Below are 18,722 nucleotides of genomic sequence, written 5' to 3'. Positions count from 1 at the left end.
TTTAAGTCACAAAATTTTCTTCCTGGTTAACTGCTCTGACAGCAGGGAAGGTTTAAACCATGGACTAAGATGAGGCTTGGGATTTATTCGCCTACAGTCTCACCCCTCCCCACTAACAGCAACATTGACTGAGGAGGAGTTTGAAACAGGAAAGAAATATGAACTGGGGCATTGTTTAAAAGTCTTTGAAATTTATCTTTTCTGTGATAGTCTGAACTGGTGGCCATTTGTGAAACAAAAAGAGGCACAGATTGACAAGGAAGCTCCCCAGCTCTATCTACTCTTGTACATAGAAGAATGAAGAAGACAGGCTAGAAGAAGTGAGAGGAGCCTTCACAAGGACCAGACAAGTGTGTGGGGTCATGGAGTTCAGCCACCATACTGAGTATAGATCAAATGCAAACAATGTCCTGGGTGAAATCTGTGCTATTGATCCTGAAGGCTGAGAGAGACACAGTCTAGGCTACCTCCTCTTCCCTCTCTCCAGGGAGAAAAACAGATAAATTATGGCTTCTCTATTCACTTTAGACTCCCTGTTTTCCTCTGGGACTTGGGTAGTGTTAGACTTTGTTCTAAATGCATACTTTTGTTCTTAAGTTTTTAACATGTGACTAAAAATGTTGGCTCACATAAACCAGAACTGTTGCTTTATTTCACTTACTTAGTCCTTAGATGTACAGATAAGATAGGGAGGGGGCAATTTCCAAAGAGACTATTTGTTCAAGCCAGAGCTGGACAGGTATTCAGACAATTAGGGAAAGTTAAGAAGGCTGGTGTTAAACCAAGGTAATCCTAATGTCTAGAAAAGTCATAGGAATGAACAAGTTGAAGGGAACAGCCATTTTATTATTGGAATTGAAATGAAAACCATGCCCAGGGGTGTGCTGGAATCAGCTCCAACAGCTTTGGAAGAGCTGATTGTTAAATTCTCCATGTGAGCATTTACATCTCAAAAATCAGAAATTACTACAAACCAGGGCTTGATATATTGGCTTGTTGGTTGTTTAGATTTAAGAAGCGCTAATAATGCAGATTAAATTTTAAAGTGTGTGTGCATACACTTTCTCCCTCTTCCCCACCAAAGCAGGTTGTTAAATATTTACTAGCTTGCCCCCATATTATTGCTTTATAAACACTGAACTCAGCAGGAATGTAGGGAAAGGTTCAGGGAATGAAATTATCACCATATTAAGTGGCATGGTGACTGCAAACATAATAATTACTTATGCTTTAAGGTTTGCAAAGGGTTTTAAATCCATTATCTCATTTGAGTCTCAGAACATCCCCAACCATTCCTCTGTGAAGGAAGGGATACTGAGTTGATGGGAACCTTTGCTCATGGAAAGATTCCCTAAGCATGTGCAGACAAATACTCTGGCTCAGGGGGTGGTGACTGACCAGTGCCACCAGGTGGTTACATGAATAAATTACCTAATATAACAGATTCAGTTTTACTGGATCTCAGGTCAACCAGATAGGCTAGGTTTTTCCAGGCCATTTTTGAGTACTCTCCAGTATTCCCATCTGAATTTACTGCCCTACCTAAATATTATGAAACCTCTGTTTTCTCCATGTCTTCCTCATGATAATTAGCTTTGGAAATGACCAGCTATCTATTCTTTGAAGTGATTTTCCCCACTATTGACAGAATGAAAGCAAGTTGACATTCAGAAGCAGCAGTGTTAGTGACTCATATTTTTAATCTTCCAGTGTCTGAAAATACAGTTTCTTTTTTTTCCTCTTCAAAGTGGGTTCTTTTTATAATTAAAAATTTAATAACCATTAACAAAAACAATCAAATAAATATACAAATAAGAAGTAAAACTTTACATAAAACCCATAGTATTTTAACAATAGAGATACAAAGAAGTCAACAAACAAGAAGGAAACAAAAATACTTGTGCTCTCTGTCCCTCTTCAAGTCCATCTGAAGTTCCACTACTATTGACTTTGTGATCTTTCATTTTAATTAAGTTGTCCATAGACATAGAGTTCTGGCTTTGCTGAGCACCCACAAATATTCTATATTTTTCCATATGTCTCATACTCAGTTTTTAATGGCACTATACTATTCCATTATATCAATAATAAATTCCATAATAAATTCAGTCATTTCCCAAATCACTACAAATATAGCTTGTTTCCAATTCACTGTCATTACCAATAGGGCAGCTAATAATATTTTTTATACATATTGGTCCTTTTTCCCCCCATTTAAGGATATTTTTAAGACAAAACCCTAGAAACATAATACACTGAAAATGTTTGTGACTCACTGCATATTTCCATATTGCAATTCCACAATGTTTATAGGCCTGCCCACAATGCATTAAAATGTTCCAGTAGGAGGGGCATTAAAATTTTTCCACCATTATTTATGTATTTCATTCTTCTTGCAAGGCTGTACAATTTTCCTTTACCAATTTTACTACAGAATGATTAGGTGCACACATACATAAAATGTAAATACTAAAAAAAAAACCTTTTAGCATACAATGTTTTTGTTTATCTTTTTAAAAGCGTTCTGATTCAGATCCAACCCTGTCCTCTTGCAGCTTTTCATGATCTGGTGGTAAATGGTAAAATTGGGACCATATATTTTTTTTTTTCATTTTGAATCATCTAAGTATTTCTGGATTAAATGTGTTTCCACGTGGATTTTTTTTTAACCATTCAAGGACTTCCTCTTTTCTTATTAGAGGATTTTGTCCATTTACATTAAGTGTTACAGTATAATTGTAGGATTTTCTCTTTTCAGTAATTCCATTGGAAGAGGATTCTTATTTATAGTTTATTACTTCAAAGTTTAACAACTCTACTCAGAATGAAAGTTCTTGTCTTATCTTAATAGATTAGTAGATTTCTTTAACGGACTTCCATTTTATAAGTTATAACCTGCCTTGGGATTTACCCTATCTTCTTCCTTGTTCACCTTCTAGGTTACACCCCCCAACCCCCCAACCCCCACCAATTTTCCTGAATCAGTGAACATTTAGGAATTTAGCCAATATGATTACTTCGAGGGTTTCTTGCATTGATTAGCAAATGGTTGATCTTGATTTGAGAAATATGACTTATTTTAAATATTTATTGTTTCAGTTTCTGGGCTTGTTATTCTTTGAAGACCTCCTTACTTCGAAACTTTCATAAGTGTCTTCGTTTTTTTTCCCCCCAGATATTTATCTCTGGCCTTCCAGAGCATTTTGAGTTTTACTGGGGATATAATTCTTGATTCATAGCTCATCTTCCTTATTTTTATATGTGTCACAGTCGAATTTTCTAATCATTTTTTGGCATCCTTGAAAATTCTGCTCTGATCTTGGTATTGTTCTTTGACAATAAGTTTGTGCACTTATTCAGTGGAAAGCTTTAGAATTCTCTTTTCTCTCTTCCCCTCCCCTATAATTGTACTGTTGAGTTTAACTATAATGTGTCTGGGTATGTTAAATATTGAGTTCTCCCAGGATGAGATTCTATGAATTTTTGAAATTTGTATTCTGCCATTTGTTTGACAATTATGGGAAATTTTCTTTGATTGGGCAGTATAAAAAGGTTTTAAATTCAGAAAAGCTGCGCTTTAAAACTTACTATGCTAGTTACTATGTGACCTTGGGCAAGAAACTTAGCCTCAAGCTCTGGTCCTTAGCTCTCTCATTCATAAATTGCTTGAACTAGATAATATTTAAGGTCCATGCCAGCTATAAATCTATGAACTTCCTAGAATATGGTATTAAGATAAAAAAAAATGTCTGGATGTCAGTGATCTCAAGATTGCTGTGCTGTGATATATCTTCCAGGCCTAACATTTAAATTTGCATTTGATTTTCTCAATAATTTGGATAGTTCAGTACTTTTTGAATTTGTGTTTCTAATTGCTCTTTACTTTGTACAATTTTATTTTCCATTGTAGTAGTCTTTTCTTGATTGTTTTCTATAAATTTCTTGAAACCATCTATGATCTTCAGTACAATACCATCCACCAAAAGGACCTTCCCAAGTATAGGAATCCCTTTTCCATTTAGACTGTGCTCAGGGTGTCCTCCATTATAATTGTGAGCACCTTTAGTATACTTCTTTCTGTTTTATGCCTCACTTCATATTAATAAGCAAAAAGTTATAAAACATAATTATCTTTGTGGTTTCATCTACCCCAAGAACATTACAGTAGCTTCTTGATTAAATCAACAATCACTCAAAATAAAGAAACATTAAAATCCATAAAGATTAAGTGGATAAAAATGACTAATGTCCAAATTATGACATGCAGTTATATGGCGAGTCCATTGAACTATACCATTAGTAGATATGTATGAAATAGGCACTATGGATATACAATGAATTGGACCTAGATAGTTGGGAGGAAAGAGTGTGTTGGATTAAACTTGAGAAATTTTGCAGTATTTTTCATGATCCCAAGCTGTCTTCAAACATAAAACGCCATCTTTTTAACACAAATATTCCCCTGGTGATCTTATGCAACAGTTCTGATTCTTGGAACACCACAGTCTCCAAGGAATCATAATTACATGTAACCCAAAAGACAATGGAGGAATGGATGGTGGGTACAAGTAGGTTCCATCACATACCCACTGATGTAGCATAGGCATATGGCAAGTGGCAGGGATGGACAGACTTGATGATATACTGATATCAATGAAATATAACAAGTCATAGGTCTTTAGCAAATCAGATGGATTCTCTGTGGAAGATTCAGGGGAGAATGTGGATCAGAATTGCACAGAAAAAGAAGGCATGGGTTTCTTGTTTTCTGTACCATTGGGAACAAACTGAGGAAATCAATCACAAATCTCCATATTGGTCATTTTTTTCATCATTCCCTAACTTTTAAAAATTTTTAGCATGTTTTAATTCTAGCTTGAGTCTCTGTAATTTTACTTTCTCCAATTCTTTGATTTGGCTTTGTGGTATTCTTACCAGTGTTAATTCTTCCTTAATTCCTTTGAATATATCATTTCTCCATTTGAGACCTACCTCTCACTATCATGTGTATGTGTGTTTTTCCCCCTGCATTCTTTCTTTTTTTTTTTTTGCGGGGCAGTGGGGGTTAAGTGACTTGCCCAGGGTCACACAGCTAGTAAGTGTCAAGTGCCTGAGGCCGGATTTGAACTCAGGTACTCCTGAATCCAGGGTTGGTGCTTTATCCACTGCACCACCTAGCCGCCCCCCTGTATTATTTCTTCAACAAATATAATTTTTATTGTTTTGGCACTTTGCTCATTTTAAGTTTTGGTTGATTTTTTATTATTTTTTTATGTTATTTTAAAGCCATTTTTCTTCTCTTTCAGATTTCTGTTTGATTTTTTTGCAGGAGTAGGGAAGGGTATATGAGGAGCTTTTCAATTTACAATCTTGACTAGAAATCCCAAAGCTGATTCTTAAAAACAACTATATATCACAGAATCTTAGATGCCAAATCAATGTTGCCACTTTGATGATGGATTTTTTTCATCAAGTGTGGTCATACCTTGTTTGATAATATTGTTAAGAACAGTTTTGAACTGGCAGTGTTCATTTATTTTTATTTCTTAAGAAAAAATGTAATTTTTTAAAAAGTCTCAGAGATGAAGTAAAGTAGGTACCAAAATGACATATAAGGCATGCTATGTCATTATGGGAACAGGGAATGCTGGGTCTATCCTGATCAAGCAGTGGTGGTCATTGAATGTTTTAGAACAAGTTGACCAGAAAGCCGGCCAGGATTTTTTTGACATAAAGTATATGTTGTGCAACTTTTTATTCAATAAAACAAGCATTTCTTCTTTGAAAATTGGTGCCTAGTTTCAGTTTGGTTTTTTTTCAGCGCTTTGTTTTCAATTATGTTGATGGTGAGTGGACTGGAAATCATGCTATATGAAAATCAGTTGAAGAAACTGAGAATAATTAAGCTGGAGAAGAGAAGACTTGTAGAGGGTCAGGATAGCTGTCATTAAAGTATTTGAAGAGTCGACGTACCAGGTGGAAGAAGGAATGAAACTGGTTCAGCTTGATACAAAGATGATTTCCTAACCACAGTTGTCCCAAAAGTGATATGGGCTGTTTTTGTGAGCAGTGAATTTCCTCATTATTGGACTTCTTCAAGCAGAGTCTAGATGACCACTTGTCAATGAGGTTGTAGAGGAAATTCCTGTTCAGTTACAGGTTTGGTACAAGATGATCTCTGAGTTGTCTCTTCCAACACTCCGGAGATCCTGTGATTCCATGAAAATTAAGAAGTTACTAGATTAAACAACAACAACAAACAACAACAACAAAAATCCCCACAGTGTTTCAGTCATTTAGTCCTTGTGTACGAAATACTGTAGACACAAATAATCTTGTTTCTTTAATTGCAATGGGAAAGTACAAAAATGTGCTAAAAAATCTGTTAATATATTACATAACCAGAGCTACCTCTGTGGCAGAGTGTAATCCCAACACTTTACTGTCTATTGCAATCCCTAGACTGGGTTAGATATACAGCAGCACCCCACTTATCTGGTGGTCAGACTTCCAGCAAACATCCTCTCTGGAATAGCTTTTAACCCAGAAATAAGTTGGGAAACATGAAAAAAGAAACCTCAGAGTGCAATATTTTCAAAGTCCATGCCCTTTGTTCCACTCACTCCTTCTCAGGAACAGAGCACATTTGTCTGAAATCCTTGCAAAATTTACATGCATACTTGTTGATCTGTTTTCCTCTGACAGAAGCAGTTCTACCTAAGAAGATTTTAATTACAGAGGCCTGGTAATGAGCAACAGAAACTTTGGACAGCTGATTAGAAGTGGGAAAAGGTATAATAGAAGCAGACCTATTAACAGTGGAAATAATTGAGAATGGAGAACTGAGGCAGCATGAGGAGAAGTTATAACTTACAGCTAGTGCCCAAGAGACACACATCTCCCCACATTATTAAAAGAGCACATTTTGTATATCAGATACTATATGGCTACCTAGAGCTGTTTGGAGCAGCATAACATGGTATTCCTGTTTGGATACAGGCAAAAAAAAAAAAAAAAACTCTCATACATCTTACATTCCTTAATGACATTAATGAGTCAAGAGATAGCTAAACAATCCATTAGAAGAGTATAGAAGTTCTTTGGGAATTCAGGGAAAGGCAAAACTAAGGTTTGCACACATCAAAAAGTCCCTGAGGACATTACTTTAGTACATCACAGTACATAACTGATGTTTTTAATGATGACCTGGAGTCAGTAAGTCACTAAAAAAAGATTAAATTATGTTCACGTTTCTCTGTTTTCCCAAGGCAGAGAAGGGGTTTAATACACTTTAGAAAGAATTTCATAATAAAAGTATTAAAATTTGAACATTTCCTCACTTAAAAGGGTTAAGCTTCATTTATCTGGAATAGTCACTAATGCAATATTGATTCATTCCCGCGTAGCTTCCTGATAATGAGGTGTGACTGCATATGTATCATTAGTATCAAATTGGCACCATTTAGCTTTTAAGAATTGGAAAAAAAGAGAGAGGCCTATTATAGGTGACATAAACATACAGTACCTAAAATTTAAGGGGCAAGTGCAGCTTCCGTGGAAAGATTTAGAGACAGAGGATAGGAGTTCAAATCCCAGCTCTGCTGGGTTACTAGTTATGTGACCTTGAAGACATTAAGTCACTTAACTATTTCTGGGTCTCAGTTACTTAATCTAAAAATAAGGTAGGTGGACCAGCTGATCTCTAAAGTCCTATAATAGTTCATAGAGGAAAGTTGCATTGGTCCAAGGTTCTACCACAACACCAAAGTGTTTTATAAATAATTTTCCTTTATAGAAATCCAAGCAGTCCTTTCTAATAATGCATTATCTTCAAATTATAGGGTCTTTAAAAATGTGACTCTATATTTGTGGGTGCAATGATTAAATTTTAATTCATGCCAAACAATTTACTCTTCTCAGTTTATTTCCGCCTAAAGCTATGAGATAAATTGTTTAAAATGAAGTGTTTTCAGGCATGCTATGGACACATATCTTCTTTTAATTTCATGTACATGTGTCTAGATAAGGATTGATGTGAAGAACTTTACAAGATTCATTTATTTTGTGTGTGTGTGTGTATGTGTGTATGTGTATAAATGAAAAACCAGGGCTAAAGATGTAGGAATAGTTTTTCTCATTAAAAATGATTCTTTAACAAACGGCAGTAGCTCTGGGCAAATTTTCCATTATACAAAATCAGATTTTTCTCTGGTCGCTATCAAAGGATTCTGCACAACATTAATTTTGGCAGTTATTAACATATGTACAGAAGGATTCTGGAAAAGAAATCCAGTAATTTTTTCCCTGTTTTTCAGTTTCCTTTCACCTAGACTTACCAAATCGAGTCTCAGCTGTATTTTGTAGTAGAAAATCCAAACTCTCAGAAGAAAAAAAAAGAATGCAATATGTATTCCTCAGCAACACAGGAGTAAAGAGACTCTTTCAAAAGTCAAGCCAAACCAAAATGACTTAATTTCCAGCCACTGGTGGAGAATTCCAGCAGAGTTCAAAGTACAACACGGTCATGGGGCGTTATGCACACAAAAGCTGAAGAATGTGGTTTGATAGAAGGCACCACTCCATTGTCCACTGGACAAAGGGTGAATGAATCTCATAGTTCAGTCATCAACAGTCTTTTCATCATTTTTTCTCTCTCTAGTTCTGCCGTAGCGTCTCAGCACTGTGGAAGAGTGAATGATTACAATCGGTACTGGGAATGATATAATGCACAGTTGCATAGACATAACAGCAATTTACACACTTATGGGCATAGGCTCTCTAAACACTTCAGATACTAGGGCATAAAAACCAAAGAATAGCACATAGGATCCCAAGATCTAAAGCAGGAAGAAAACCTAGAAGATCAATTTTTATCCAACTCCATATTTCATGAATGAAGAAACTAAGGAAAACTAAACCCAGAGAGTAAAGTACTTGTACACAGTAAATGGCAGGGCTGGCATTGGAACTCAGGACCTCTGACTCCAAATCCAGGTGAATTTAGCATCTTCCTACTTGGAAAAACAACTGGTGGTTCCAAAGATTAAATTTCAAAGATTAAAATTCAAAGATAATCTTTGAAAGTCTCAGAAACACTCATAAGAAATCAAGGTGCAATGGAAAGAGTGCTGAATGAGTAGAGGGTTCAAATTCCTGCTCTTTTACTCTGTGTGACCTTGGGCAAATCACTTTACATCTTGGTGCCTCAGTTTCCTCAGTTATAAGAACTAGATTATCTCTTGGGTCCCTTCCAATTCTAATTCTAAAATCCTGTGATCTATGAACAATCAGAGAGTCAATGAATAATGGAGTCGGGGCAGCTAGGTGGCACAGTGGATAAAGCACTGGCCCCGGATTCAGAAGGACCTGAGTTCAAATCTGGCCTCAGACACTTGACACTTACCAGCTGTGTGACCCTGGGCAAGTCACTTAACCCCCATTGCCCCGCCAAAAAAATAATAATGGAGTCAAATCAGTTATGAGGGAATAACATTCTAAATGGTACTCTTATCATATCCCCCCATCCTTCCTTCCCTTCCTTTATTTTTTTTCTTATTAAAAGGTCCTTTTTTCTTTCCAAAACTTAAGTATATTTGAAATATTCTTGGAGAGCTTTAGGAACTCATCATAAAATATTGCCCTCCCAAACCAGGGAAACAAACAAACAAGCATCATCTTCCATATACAGATTAAAATTCCTGTTCTAATCATATTAAGAAAATAGCCTAATAACCAACCAGGGTAGATTTGTCTGCATCAACATTCCAGATCAGAAAACAAAAGAATAAGGTGGGCTTCTTGGTGAGGATGGAAAGAGAAAACAGAAAAGTTGAGTAATGTGAGGGATCCTGGATGACTAAGGACTCACTCATTCACGTTCCTGGCACTTTGCAAAACTGGTCACTCAATTCTGAAAATCATAAGATCTTGGAATGCCAGGATTAGGAAAGATCTGAGAGATGATCTTATTCAATTCCTTTATTTTATTTAGAAAAAACACTTTGTTGTATATATTAAAGAAAAAAAACTAATTGAGCATAATGATATGTAAACTTTAAACATTATATTCACTAAGCCATATGCTTATAAAAGCTTGATAGTTGCTCTCTCTATACTCTTTTCTCTCTTAATTCACTTTTTTTTTTTTTTTTTTTTGGCGGCAATGAGAGTTAAGCGACTTGCCCAGGGTTACACAGCTAGTAAGTGTCAAATGTCTGAGGGCCGGAATTGATTTCAGGTCCTCCTGAATCCAAGGGTCAGTGCTTTATCCACTGCACCACTAGCTGCCCTTTTAACTCACTTTTTTATTTGTGGTGTTGTGTGTGTATGTATGCGGTTGTAAGGAATAAACTAGTTTCCCAGTTCTGCTTTCTTAACTTTGTAATACTTCATATAAATCTTTCCAAATTTCTTTATATTCCTTATATTTATTTTTATGACATTATAACATTCTATTACATCCATATATCTTGGTTTATATATTGCTATAACACAGTTTTCACCTATTAATCAATTGTTAGACTATTTCTAATATTTTGTCATTGTGAATAATAGCTACATTTAAAATAGTTTTTTCCCCTTTTGATGACATATTTAGCGAACATTTCCAGGAATGGGATTATTGTATCAAAAAGTATGATTATTTTGGGACTGTTATGTCTTGCCAAATCACTTTCCAATTTGGAATTCTACTGACAATATGTGAATCTTTCTCCACAATTCGCTAAAATTGAGTTTTAATGTTTTTAGGCTTTTTTTTTTTTGCCAATTGGATGACTAAGAAGTAGTGCCTCGGAGTTCATGTTAATAGATTTTTTTAAATTATTTATTTTTAAATTTATTTTTGCAGGGCAATGAGGGATAAGTGCTTTATCCACTGCACCACCTAGCTGTCCTCATATGTTTATAGATTTAGAGATAGAAGGTACCATAGAGGTCATTGAATCTAACTCCTTCATTTTACAGTTGAGGAAACTGAAGCCCAGAGATATTTAAATGACTTGCCCAGGGTCAAACAGTTCATAAGTGTTTGAGGTAGGACATTTATTGATTTGAAATTTTTGATTACTCATGAAGTAGAATAGTTAAAAAGGCTATTTCCAATAATATGTATATATTCTTTGTAAATTGTCTTTTCAGTCCCTTGACGAGTTATCCAACGGGAGTGTGACATTACTTTTTTTTTTTTTTTTGCGGGGCTATGGGGGTGAAGTGACTTGCCCAGGGTCACACAGCTAGTAAGTGTCAAGTGTCTGAGGCCAGATTTGAACTCAGGTACTCCTGAATCCAGGGCAGGTGCTTTATCCACTACATCACCTAGCTGCCCCGGGATATTATTTTTGAAAATTTATTCCCCAAATTTTTCACATGCTAAATTTTTAACTTGGATAGTTCCTACAAACATTTTCCCAAATCGGTTATTTAATTTTTAATGTGAATTATATTGTTTAATGTTGTACAAGTCTTATAGAAATTTTCACGTAATCAAATTTGTCTACCTTGACCTATTTATTTTATTCATTTACTGCAATATTCTAGTAGCTCTGTGAGCTCATCAATTTAGTTATTTTTTCTGCTGATGCAGATTATAGTGCATCCATGCCTGTTTGTCCTGTGTACCTTCGTCTAAGTCCTCCCATAAATGTACTATATGAATTTTACTCAGTGGACTGAGGACTTCCTAGTATCCTCTTGATATTGTATTAATATGCAGCACACGAACTGTCCAATTGTTATCAAATTGCCTCTCTTGCTATGTGAATAATGCATTTTTTCTGATCATATAGTTCCTGGATGTTATCATTTAGACACCTTCTTTGCATAATTTCAATGTGTTTTTGGCTTTTCATGCCCAGAACAGACTTTTCTGTTGCCCTTTGGGTGATTCTCATTTTCAACTATTTGGTGACTATCATATTCTATGACTCAGAGACATACATCAAGGGTGGGAGGGAAGAAGAGAACATGCATTTATTAAACACCTACTGTGTACCAAGGCACTGTGCTAGGTGCTTTACAAATATTATTTCATTTGAACCTCATGACAACATCCCTGGAAGATTTTTGGTATTAGAGAGATAGAACTTTGTTTCAGGAAACCTCTTGGAGTCACTGAAAATGTGAAATTTCCCAAAGGCAATCTATCCAACTCTCTTCCCCCTATTCAGCTCTGGGTCCAGTTCATTGTCCATTTGCCATTTCTATCCAAGATACACATACTCAGAGGGGTCACATTCAAATGTTTAGAATACTTCAGACTTACTCCACTTGGTTTTTCTTCTGTAGATAGTTAGGCTGAACTTTTTTGACTGATCATGGATCTCATTTAGGAGGTCCTATTGCTGCTCATAATAATCTACCAAGCTTCTAAGTAATACTGGTTTTTCCTCTTGGTAAGCAGATCATGTTTGCACTGGCTGAGATGTTTTCTAGGCTCTTTTAGTTGCCTCTTTATGGCAATTGACATTAGCTATACTTCTTTAGTAAATTGTTATAATTGTTGTTATTGTCCATTTTTCTTACCATTTGCCAATTTAGGGTATTAATAGTTTGTTAAAATGATTTAAGACAATTCCAAAGGACTCTTGTTGGAAAATGTTCTCCACATCCAGAAAAAAGAACTGTGGATTGAACCATACTGTTTCTGCTTTTTTGTTTGTTTGTTTTTTGTTTCTCTTGAGATTTCTCCCTTTTGTTCTGATTCTTCTTTCACAACATGACTAATGCAGAAATATGTTTAATGTGACTGTCCATATATAATCTATATCAGACTGCTTTCTGTCTCTGGGAGGGGGGAGGAAAGGGAAGGAAGGAGAAAAATTTGGAACTCGAAATCTTATAAAAACAAATGTTGAAAACTATCTTTACATGTAACTGGAAAATAATAAAATACTTTTATGATTTAAAAAAAAGAAAGAAATAGTTTGTTAATCGGTCAGGTTGGAGCTTTTAAATTAAATACCATACGGGCAGCTAGGTGGCACAGTGGATAGAGCACCGGCCCTGGAGTCAGGAGGACCTGAGTTCAAATCCGACCTCAGACACTTAACAATTGCTAGCTGTGTGACCCTGAGCAAGTCACTTAACCCCAATTGCCTCACCAAAGGAAAAAAGAAAAGAAAAAGAAAGAAAAAAAAAGTTAAAAAAATTAAATACCATATATTTTTCTCATTATTTCCTTTAGTTTGGGTTTAGCTTTGAACTTTGCTTAATAATTGTATACAGATTTCGGAGTGACTGCCCCTTCCATAGAGTTATTTCCAGTCTGTTAGAAGAAAATCAATTTCTTTTTTTTAAAGTTAAGTGATGTTTGTCATGTTCAATCCTTATTAATTATTTCTCAGGAGAAAGTATATCTAGATCTAGATCTAGATACACACATACATATATAGATATAAATATAGATAAAGTATATGTATACATACACACAAATATGTGAGGGGCTTCTAGGTAGCCTGTAGGCCTTTGGCCCTTCTCATTTTTCATTCTTGAACCATATTTTCCAGAATATTGGTTACCATTTTCCAATATACAATCTCTGCATTGAAGTTACTGAATAACAAAGAATATGTTGATTTAATTTGGAAGGTTTTATCAATTTCCTCCTAAATTTTTTTTACTTAATCTTTTTTTTTTTAAGTGAGGCAATTGGGGTTAAGTGACTTGCCCAGGGTCACACAGCCAGTAAGTGTTAAGTGTCTGAGGCCGGATTTGAACTCAGGTCCTCCTGACTCCAGGGCTGGTACTCTATCCACTGCACCACCTAGCTGCCCCTTACTTAATCTTTTACAAATTATGTTAGCATATGAGCTTCAGTTATTTTCATAGTTCTCCTTTTTTTTTTTTTTGCAAATACTGAAATAAGTATGAGATGGATGAATAGCCTATGATAGGATGTTTCTTGTTGCCATGGAATACACAATAAAATCAAATCCATCCTTTATTTGACTCTCCAAGGAGAAACAATAAGCCATCCTTCCACTTAATGTCAACTTTTTTTTTTGTCTTCTGATTTAATTAATAGTGAAAAACGTCAAGATGGATATAATTCAGTTCTTCCATTCCATTATATGTTGGAAAACAATATCAAGTTTAGCAAACCAACAGCTAAGCTAATGTCTATGAAAACTGATCCTTGAGGCCCTCAGTCCCCTTTTCTAACCTCTCTGCAGAAACAGGAAGGAGACAGGACTGAGGGTCATTTTGCATTTGTTTCTCTGTCTCAGGGGTTGCTATGGCTAAAGAATGCATCACCAGGTGGCCAGGCTACTGGTGATGATCCTTTCCTGCACTTAGCTAGGCTGATCCTGAGAAAGCAGACACAGCTGGGACTGTTCTCTGGGCCTTTCAGCAGGTTAGAACCTGTCAGACTTTGCATTCCACTGACCTAGCCTTTGAGAACTTGGCATCCCTTCCACACCATGATGAGACATTGATTTACTTAAAACTTGAAAATTTTCCTGCCCTCCACAGCTGAGAAAAAGATATTATCTTTCTTTATTATAATTTATTTTTAACTCTTTGATCCAGCTGCAATTTAATTTGTCATATGGGATGAGAATCTAAATTTATTTTTATTTTTAACCACTTAATAACTAATGAATCCTTTCCTCAGTTGTTATTGTCTGTTGGCTTATCAAACACTAATCTTTAGTATGTATTTGCTCTAACTTGGGGATTTTTATTCTGTTCCACTAGCAGGGTGGTATGAGGGTATGGTAGAGTGTTAAAGCTGGAGTTGGGAAGACACAAGTTCAAATCTTGCCTTTGACATAATAACATTAGCTAGCGTTTATATGGTGCTTGAAGATTCACAAAGCACTTAGCATATGTTATTTCATTTGATCCTGACAACAACTCTGTGAGACAGATGTTATTATTGTGCCCGTTTTAAAGATTTAAAGGAATCTGGTGCCCAGAGAGGGTAAATAATTTGCCCAGTAAATGTCTGAGGGAGAATTTGAAATCAGGTCTTCATGACTCCAAGTCTGTCACTGTATCCATTATACTGACTATTTGCCTAATAGCTATATAACCCAGGAGCAGCTAGGTGGTTCAATGTATAGAGCACTGGTCCTAAAGTTGGGAGGATCTGCATTCAAATCTGGCCTTCAGACACTGGCTGTGTGACCCTGGGCAAGTCACTTAACCCCAATTGCTTTAAACATCCAGGGCAATTTCCAGTCGTCCTAATAATATTTCCTGCCACTTGACCCAGATGGCTCTGGAGGAGAAAGTGAGGCTGGTAACTTTGCATAGCCCTTGCTCACTTAAATCTAAGTCATTGCAAGTCATGACATTTGTCACGGTCCTCTTCAAGAACAATGGACAAACAAAAACAACCCAGGACAAATTAGTTAACTTCTCTGTGTTGCTGTTTCCCCATTTGAAAAATTACCTCTAAGGTGCAGACCTATGGTCTGTTTGAATGTCTTTTTAAAAAAAATTTATTTTTTGTCAAGTACCAGATATTTTAGTGAAATTACTATATGTTAAAGTCTGGAAGGGGAAACCCACCATCATTAACTTTTTTTTTTCTTTACAATTAACTTTTTGATATTCTAGTCTATTTTTCTATGTAGATTTCATTATTATTTTATCTAGCTTCTATAAAGAAACCCACTGGCATATTTATTAGAATTGTATTATAATAGTCATTTCTATATAGTGATCTGACCAAACCATGAATAGTAAATTTCCCATCCAGTTATTTACATCATTACTTCTGTCAGCATGGTTTCATGTCTGAATTAATTCCCATGTGTTTAAAATTGCTGGGGTTCTTTTTAATTGTGTGTTAGAATGATACAAAAATCTTCCTCCAGCACTTGCTGTGATGTGGAGGTGACCCCAAAATCTTAAAGGTGATGCTAATGGGGGGCAAAAGCTCTGGGATGATCTACCAAGCTGGAGAGGTTTTAAGAAAGGCCCCTGGGGGGGGGGGGTTTGACAGGTAGGTGATACAGTGGATAAAGCAGCAGCCCTGGATTCAGGAGGACCTGAGTTCAAATCCAGCCTCAGGACACTTGACATTTACTAGCTGTGTGACCCGGGCAAGTCACTTAACCCTCATTGCCCTTTAAAAAAAAGGGCCCTGGGACCTGCTGGGGCCTCTTACCCCAAGGAACAGCTGGCTAAGTATAGGGATAGAGTGGTTCATCACCAGCATGGTGAGGAACTCCAGAAGGACATGGGACTTGGATAATTTGACATGGAAAAAACATGAAACATAAGATGCCTAGTTTGGGCCTGGAATTATATTTCTTTAATTCTTACTTTAATGGTTATCTTTTTTCCTTTTTCAAATGGAACCTAGTGTAAACTTTCACACTGTTACTTGTAAAATATATACACATTATATAGGTTTATGTATACATACATATACATATGCACACACATATATATACATATATATATATATATTTTTTTTTTTTAGTGAGGCAATTGGGATTAAGTGACTTGCCTAGGGTCACACAGCTAGTAAGTGTTAAGTGTCTGAGGCCGGATTTGAACTCAGATACTCCTACTCCAGGGCCGGTGCTCTATCCACTGCACCATCTAGCTGCCCCTATATTTGGTTTTTTAAAAGCCAAATTGGTTCTATTGAGCAATCTTCTTTGGTTTCTTCAGGTAAAACAGAAGGGAGAGAAAACTTGACTTTTCTGGTAGCACTGAATCAAAACTGCACATACAAACCTTAAAAAATAATCTAAATGTAAGAGGTTGAAACAATTCAGGTCAACATCAGTAACTCACATTTCAGAAATCCAGTTTTCTTATAATATAAATATGTACCTTGATTAACTCCATTGTTAGTAAAAGTGTTATGCTTTACACTGCTATGGCATATCCAGCACTTGGCATAGTCCCTGCACATTGCAGGTGTTTATTGTGATTGATTGAAATACCTGTCTGGCAGAGTAATGGGCTTTCGGGCAATATCGTTTGCACTGTTGAGACTGTTTCTTGTCAAGGCCTCATAGTGGCTTTTGGAGTCAATGGGGATGACTGCCCAGAGGAGTTCACTGTAATCTGCTTTCTCCAAAGTCTGCCTAAGAATAAAAGAGAGAAGAGGAAATTCATCTTTTGTCTACCATTTTCACCTCGTGAGCTTTTCCATAAGAACTAGAATAAGGTAATCTTTGACCATTGTTTATTGGAAAATCTTGTTTTTATAACCTTGAATCAGTTCCTTCCTATACTGGAGTATGAGAAACTTGGCTGCAAAGGTTATTTCCCCAGTTACCTGTTTATCTTTTCCTTGAGCTGCATTTTGTTCCTATAAAACCGCTTCAATTTTATATGATACAAATTGTCCGTTTTCTGTTCTGTGGATGCTCTGCTATCCCTTTTTTGGCTATCGACCACACTCTGACGTCAATGATCACCGCCCTACTCTCCCTGCGGCTCTCTGGCCACTGCCTTTCACCTGAGCTCCGGACCTCCAATGTTAACAGACCATGGGTGGAACTGGTGCTAAGTACTTTGTTCCCATTTACTCCCTCTACTGGCGGATTAAAGTAGGGTTTCAGATCCCAAGAGAGTGTAAGGAGTGATTTGCCTCTGTCTCAATTTTTCATCTCAGTCTTCTGATTGGCTCAGCTATCTTAGGACCAGGCTCTTGTTCTCTCTAGCCCCACCACCCCACCAAATACAAGCAGACCCTTATGTAAATAGGTCACCTCCTCTGACACCCCAGCCAGAAGTAATCTCTCTATCTTCTGAACTCCTCTATCATTTTATTTATACTTCTCTTAATGCACTTAATGTACTTTTCACATTCTTCCTTTTATTATAATTATAGTTCATTCTCCTCATGGATTATAAATTCTCTGAGGGCAGGACATGTGTTTTATTCACCTCTGTATCCCCATAACCTCTAGCACAAGACTTTGAACAAAATAAATGCATCCTGAATATGCTATAGGTCCTTAGAGACCAATTGAAATTTGTTGATTATCCAGCAATGACTAGTCTGGGAATTAAAGGATATAGGATGGCCCACCAGGAGGGACACAATACTTTAGCAGGCTAATTAAGGAACTAACTAGAAACTGCTCAATGGTTACATCCTTAGGCCTCAGCTCTATTTATAAAGAAGTCTGAGCCTTGGAGCAGAGTAACAACAGTGGTCTCAGGAAGGCTCACTAAATACTTCCTCCGTGAAGGCAGAATGGGACACCCCTGAGAAGGTTTGAAGGGAAGTCATACATGCAGACAATGCTATCCTCCATAATTTGTGGGAATTGGACCTAGAAGGAGTAAGTTGCCACATCAATTCATAATCTAAAGCATAGTTATCAGTGGCACAGTGGATAGATTGCTGGACCTAGAGTCAGGAAGACCTGAGTTCAAACCCAGACTCAGACACTTACTAGCTGTGTGATCCTGGGCAAGTCACTTAACCCTGTTTGCCTCAGTTTCCTCATCTGTAAAATGATCTGGAGAAGGAATAACAAACTACTCCAGTATCTTTGCCAAGAAAACCTCAAAAGGGGTCATGAAAAGTCAGATACAATTCTAATGGCCAAACAACAATGACCTTAGAACCAAAAGAGTCAAGTCAATGGCTGGTTAACAATATGAAGGAGAAAGTCAAAGGAGTCATCTTACCCACTGTAGATGAATTCATAGGATTATAGACTTTAGACCTTAGAAATATAATTCCCTCATTTTACAGATGAGGAAACAGAAACCCAGCTTTAAATTATGTAACAGTTAAG

At 36.4% G+C, this 18,722-nt stretch overlaps 1 protein-coding gene across 1 annotated transcript in view; it reads right to left on the bottom strand.

Moving 5' to 3' along the window:
• Positions 1 to 6,459: 6,459 nt before the first annotated feature.
• The window catches only part of EPB41L4B (erythrocyte membrane protein band 4.1 like 4B), a 255,236-nt gene continuing 242,973 nt past the window's right edge, over positions 6,460 to 18,722 (bottom strand). Inside the window, exons 26-27 of the mRNA XM_043977633.1 lie at positions 16,908 to 17,051; positions 6,460 to 8,680 (exon numbers count right to left, since the gene is read on the bottom strand). Of these exons, the coding sequence (XP_043833568.1) occupies positions 17,022 to 17,051 (30 nt within the window). The 3' untranslated portion in view covers positions 6,460 to 8,680; positions 16,908 to 17,021. The remainder of the gene's footprint in view (positions 8,681 to 16,907; positions 17,052 to 18,722) is intronic.

This window comes from Dromiciops gliroides, chromosome 1 (assembly GCF_019393635.1).
Source record: "Dromiciops gliroides isolate mDroGli1 chromosome 1, mDroGli1.pri, whole genome shotgun sequence".
NCBI lineage: Eukaryota > Metazoa > Chordata > Mammalia > Microbiotheria > Microbiotheriidae > Dromiciops > Dromiciops gliroides.
This window is presented reverse-complemented; position numbering and strand designations above follow the sequence as displayed.